General features: G+C 33.8%; 1 protein-coding gene across 1 annotated transcript; it reads left to right on the top strand.

Annotated features, from left to right (window-relative positions):
• The first annotated feature begins 302 nt into the window (after positions 1–302).
• On the top strand, positions 303–1,801 carry LOC132035502 (uncharacterized). Its single transcript, XM_059425790.1, has one exon. The coding sequence runs from the start codon at positions 480–482 to the stop codon at positions 1,455–1,457; it is 978 nt and encodes a 325-aa protein (XP_059281773.1). The 5' UTR covers positions 303–479; the 3' UTR covers positions 1,458–1,801.
• The last annotated feature ends 3,381 nt before the right edge of the window (positions 1,802–5,182 follow it).

Below are 5,182 nucleotides of genomic sequence, written 5' to 3'. Positions count from 1 at the left end.
TTCTTAATAAAAAATTTCGAGTTCGAACTTTGGGAATGAAGTCACCTTTGATAAGGAGCATTTTATCTTTCAAAGTAGAATTTCTCGATGTAAGTCGAAATTATTAGTCAGGCCCCAAAATGAATATGGAACATCAAAAAACAATAAGAAGTAAAAGCAACACTTGGCTAAGGTTTCTACTTACACATTACAAAAGGTAGGGAAAAAAAAGGTGAAACCAACCATCATTGTGTTGCTTCATGTAACCGTTATATAACGGATCCATATGTTATACCCGGCTACATAATTCAAATATTAATTTGGTGAAAAAAGCAAAAGCTTCCACCTTTGCACTTTTCCCCTCCTACCCCATATTGAACTATTCTTTCCACATTCATATAATATCTAATTCTTATAAAAGACTTACCAACGTTTACCATTCAAACATTTTCCCAACAACTCTTCTTAATTTTCTCAATTCCCCTCCCCCTTTCCCCACTATGGGTTCTTGCATTAGTAAATGCAACCCCCAAAAAGATCCCCAAGAAGATGATGATCACCCTGAATGTGTTAAAGATAAACTTGTGATTTCACAAGCTCCGATATCTCCAAAAATTCTTCTTCATTCTTTTCCTTCTTCAACTATACAACAACCTCGAAAACTCGTCTCTTCTTCTCCTTCTTCGTCCTCTTCTTCTTGTTCGGTATCTCTTTCATCGTTTTCCTCTACAGCAACTAATGTCACATTATCTTCATCTTTGTCGTCATCATCTTCCTCTTCTTCATTATCTTGTTTCAAGGATCGTTCTTTCTCGAACGATTTCTTGTTGTCTTGTGCACAAGAACACGACCATATACTTGACATCAAGAAAAACAAAGCAACTAATTGTGTTAGTCATCAAAATACGTCAAACATGTCTACAAGTGGCAAGAAATACTCGCGGTCACCATCATCATCATCATCCTCCACTTTGTCGAAACCACCCAGTCCTCGAAGAGAGTGCAATTCGACGACAACCCCTAAGAAAAGGCCACGTGCCAATTCGCCCACGATGGTTCGACAAAAGAGTTTTAGAAAAGAACCTGACCAACAACTCACAAAGGGAGGAACCATTGGTAATAATGCTTCAAATGTTACCTCTACATATCATCATTTTCCTGGTACTAGAACAACCCTAAAATCACCATCTCCAAGTCGAAGATTTCCTTCGAATTCGAACGGTGAGAGCTCGTTTAGAAAATCAATTGCTTCAAAAGGAAACAATGGGAGTGTGCTATCAAGATCATCTTCTCTAAGAAGAGAGAACCATCTCACTCCAAAACGTGAAGGAAAAATGAGAAATGCTATTCCAGTTTCTCCAAAGATTGATGAAATGGAAATTGGAGAAGTGAAGTCAAGTGGTCAAGATTTGGACTCTTTGCTCATGGAGGACATTAATAATCCTCTTATTGCATTGGATTGTTTCATTTTTCTCTAGAGTGGGATCTCTATGTACATTAATTGCGTTTCGAACGAGAAAAAAAACTCTTTTTTGTTTACGTTTTTTTGTTTTTGCTTTACTTCTATGGGTCTCAAGAGGAGTTGAGCCCAGAATTTAATGGTGAAAGTATGGCACTTTCTACCATGTTAAGATCTTGTCTTGTTTGAAACGACAAGCATGTTCATAACTTGTGATTTATTTCATGTTTACACTACTTCATTCCTTCTTCATTTTTTCGAATTTATAATTATTGTATATTCCTTTGAAAACTATCATTTCGATAGGAGAATAAAAGGAAAGATTTATTGTGTTTGTTTGAATTATTTAAATTGAAATGGGTATACTTGTTTTGATATGGTATTAGTACTTCTTTCCTAAAGCAAATGAATGTGACTTATGCAGTACATTTTTTTCCGTTTTTTTTTTGCGTTTAGTTGAATTTCTTAAAATATAATATTGTACGTTCACCTTGACAGCTTTGGTTGCTTGGTCTTGGAATTGACAATAAGATTTTGAAAATTTCTTGCCTAGTGTCAATTGTCAACTACATAATTTTGACTTTACCTAGAAAATACGGCCTTTGATTTTTTATGAAAGGCACAAATTTGGCCATTTCCTGTTTCCCTTCCCTTTTCTGTATATAAATAATGACAAAAAATCCGGAATTATGATTATAACAATATAACATACGCATTAGGTAATTTGTTTCTTATTATCATTTTTCGAATGAAATGAGAACACTCCGTCTTTAAGCTCTCTCTAAAAGTGAATTTGGGTCCAATTCGAGATATGGTGCACATTTGAAAACAATTAGTACTTCGTTCCATTTTTTTAACCTAATTTGCTTCGGCACAAATTTAAGAAATAGTTAAGTAAAAAAATTAAAACTGTCGACTTTAAACATAACATAATATATATGGCAATAAGACTTTTGAAACTTGTAATTCTAAATATGTTAATAGCATTTGTGTAGCTATAAAAAATTCTCTCTGTTAGAGGAACAAAAACATAGATAAAGTGTAGTGTACGTTGATGTAAAAAAGAAAATAATGAGTACCGTAGAAAGCACAAAAGGAAGTGGCAAGTGCGGCTCAATAATACTTGTGGCCTAAAGCGAAACTTCGTCAAGAGGTCTTAAGTTTTGTAATAAAAAAAATCATATATAATTTTATTTGACATTAATTAATTTTATTTGACAGTAATTTCCTGAGGATATATATATATTCATTCCCTCATATTTTTTGATTTACAATTTTTATTATTTATTAAAAATTATTTATCAAGGTCTCCTTTTTGGGATTATATTAAAGTTTCAATCTTTCTCCTTTCCCAGTTTTGTATATTCGGATAATTCAAACTCTCTAGTTGACATATCAAATTATAAGAGATAACTAAAAAGAAATATATACTATGAAGAAAAATATAGAAAATAACAAATTTTAGATGCAAAACTATAAAGACTTGAGAAAGAAAAAAAAAAACTAAAGAATTGACAATTGACTACAAAACAAGACGTGGAATCTGGAGAATTGAGAAAGACCAAGTGAAATATAAAGGTAAAAATGAAGTACACATTTGAAGAGAAAGGTAATAAAGGATAAAAATAATGTGAGAACCGCGATAATAACCGCGATAATGATGATTGTGTATAAATGAGGAAAGAGAGCTATTCTCATATAAGGTGTTTGGAGAAATTTTCGGAAATACTATTTCACTTCCCAATTTATCTCAACCGGTCCATCATTTCTTTTTTATGAAAATTATACTTTTTTTGATTTATTTTTAAATAACTTCTACGTATTAACTATTAGAAATTTTGGGGCCTCTACAAAGATGAGGCCTAACGCAGTTGCTTGGGCTGCTTTACCTTTAGGTGGACCCTGAAAAATGAAAGGTGTTACACCCTTTTTTATTGCAAAAGGTAAAATGAGAAGAATAATAATTATCTTGTCGCATCCCATCCATAAAATTTGTATCCACATGTTACAAAATTGATTTTAGGGTCCACTTTTTGATCAAATCAAAATCTAAAAGATTTCTTTCCTTTTTAGTGAAAAATATAATACTTCTTTTTATATATAAAAAAAATAGCTATATCGGTACAAAGTTGGCTCGCCAAACTTGGGGATCTAAAACTTGGTTTTATCAACTTTGCCCAATAGCTAGCCCTGGACGTGAATGAATCAAACAAGATGAACTTTCAGTTCTATATTAATTTTCTTGCACTTTGTAGAAACATTATATGGTATCAGAGTTTTTTGTTCTTAAGGGACTTGTGAGTTAGAGAAGACTAGAAAGGAAATAACAAAAGTAGAAAAAGAAAACATGCTTAAAAATCAAAACTGTTAGGACTTCAAGTGGTATCTCAATTACTTTACTCCCTATATTTTCTAAAAGGAACTATTCAATTTGGGTTATAAAAATGAGAATCTATTTGCGAGCATATGATTTATGAAAAGTGATAGAGGTTGGAGGAGAATCAAATATGTGGATAACGAAATTTTATTAAATTTAAATCCACAAGAAATTCGGGTTATATTAAATTGAAGATATTTTAGTCCAAATAAATATTGTGTCATAATTGGATTAGTTATTTAAATCCAACAAATGTGGATTTAATTAAAACGGTCCAAATGCAATGGGCTAGCCCATTTAATTGAGCTACAAATGACGAGCCCACTTTGCCAAGCCCAAGATATCATCTTATTCTAGAGGCCCACTTTGGTGCCACGTGTCAAATGATGTGGCACGCCAAGTCAAACGAAGGAGCCAAGAGGATCACGCCACGTGTCAGAATGATGCAGCATGCGTAGTTAGATCAAAGGCCAATGAAGATACGCCACGTGTACAAGTGACATGTTCTGGCCAATAGAATATGGCCATGTCACTTCATTCGTTTTTTTGGTTGAAAGTTAAACTTTATTTCATCCAAAAATAGCAATACGAAGCAGAGCTGAAGCTGACCATCAGCTACCTAAGTTTTTATTCCTACTTAACTAAGCTAACTAAGCTAGGAGTGTATACTCAATAATTACATTTCCAGAAAAAGAGAAAATAACAAGCAAAACAAACAGTCTAAGGATAAGAATTGAAATTAACAAGTATTCTTTGCCATTTGATGTTGTGTCTGCCCTGGATATGGATATGTTGGGCAATCTCTCTGCAAATTGTATCAATGAGGAACTGTGTTTGTTGAAATCTGCTTTTGTTCCTTTCTCGCCAGATCAAAGCCACAGCCATTGCAAACGTACATCAAGTGATTGTGCTATGACTTGACTTCCTCCTCTCCATCTTGGAAATCCATTGAACTTCCTCATTCCAGTCACCTATTCTTCTATTGACACCAAGCTAGGACAAGAGTCTGCTCCATAGTCTTTTAGTGTGAGTGCAATCAAAGTATAAGTGAGTAAGAGTTTCTTATGCTTGACCACATAGGATGCAGTCAGGTGGCAATTGTATACCTATTTTCAGTAATCTGTCAACAGTGGCCAATCTGCCATGTACAGCCAACTATAGTGTGAATTTGTGTCTGGGATGAACACTGGATTGGAGTATAATGCTTTTCTAGCTGACCTTTGGAAACTGAGGCATCGGAAGGTTATACATTTTCTTGATTGAAAATTTCCCATTGATCAAGACCCCTGCTAGTATACTAAGTATATCTCTCTGCAAGTACTGTTGCTGGAGCGCAGATCTTTCTAGTCTCAAATATTTTCCTAACC

The sequence above is a fragment of the Lycium ferocissimum genome, chromosome 10 (genome assembly GCF_029784015.1).
Source record: "Lycium ferocissimum isolate CSIRO_LF1 chromosome 10, AGI_CSIRO_Lferr_CH_V1, whole genome shotgun sequence".
Taxonomy (NCBI): Eukaryota; Viridiplantae; Streptophyta; class Magnoliopsida; order Solanales; family Solanaceae; genus Lycium; species Lycium ferocissimum.
This window is presented reverse-complemented; position numbering and strand designations above follow the sequence as displayed.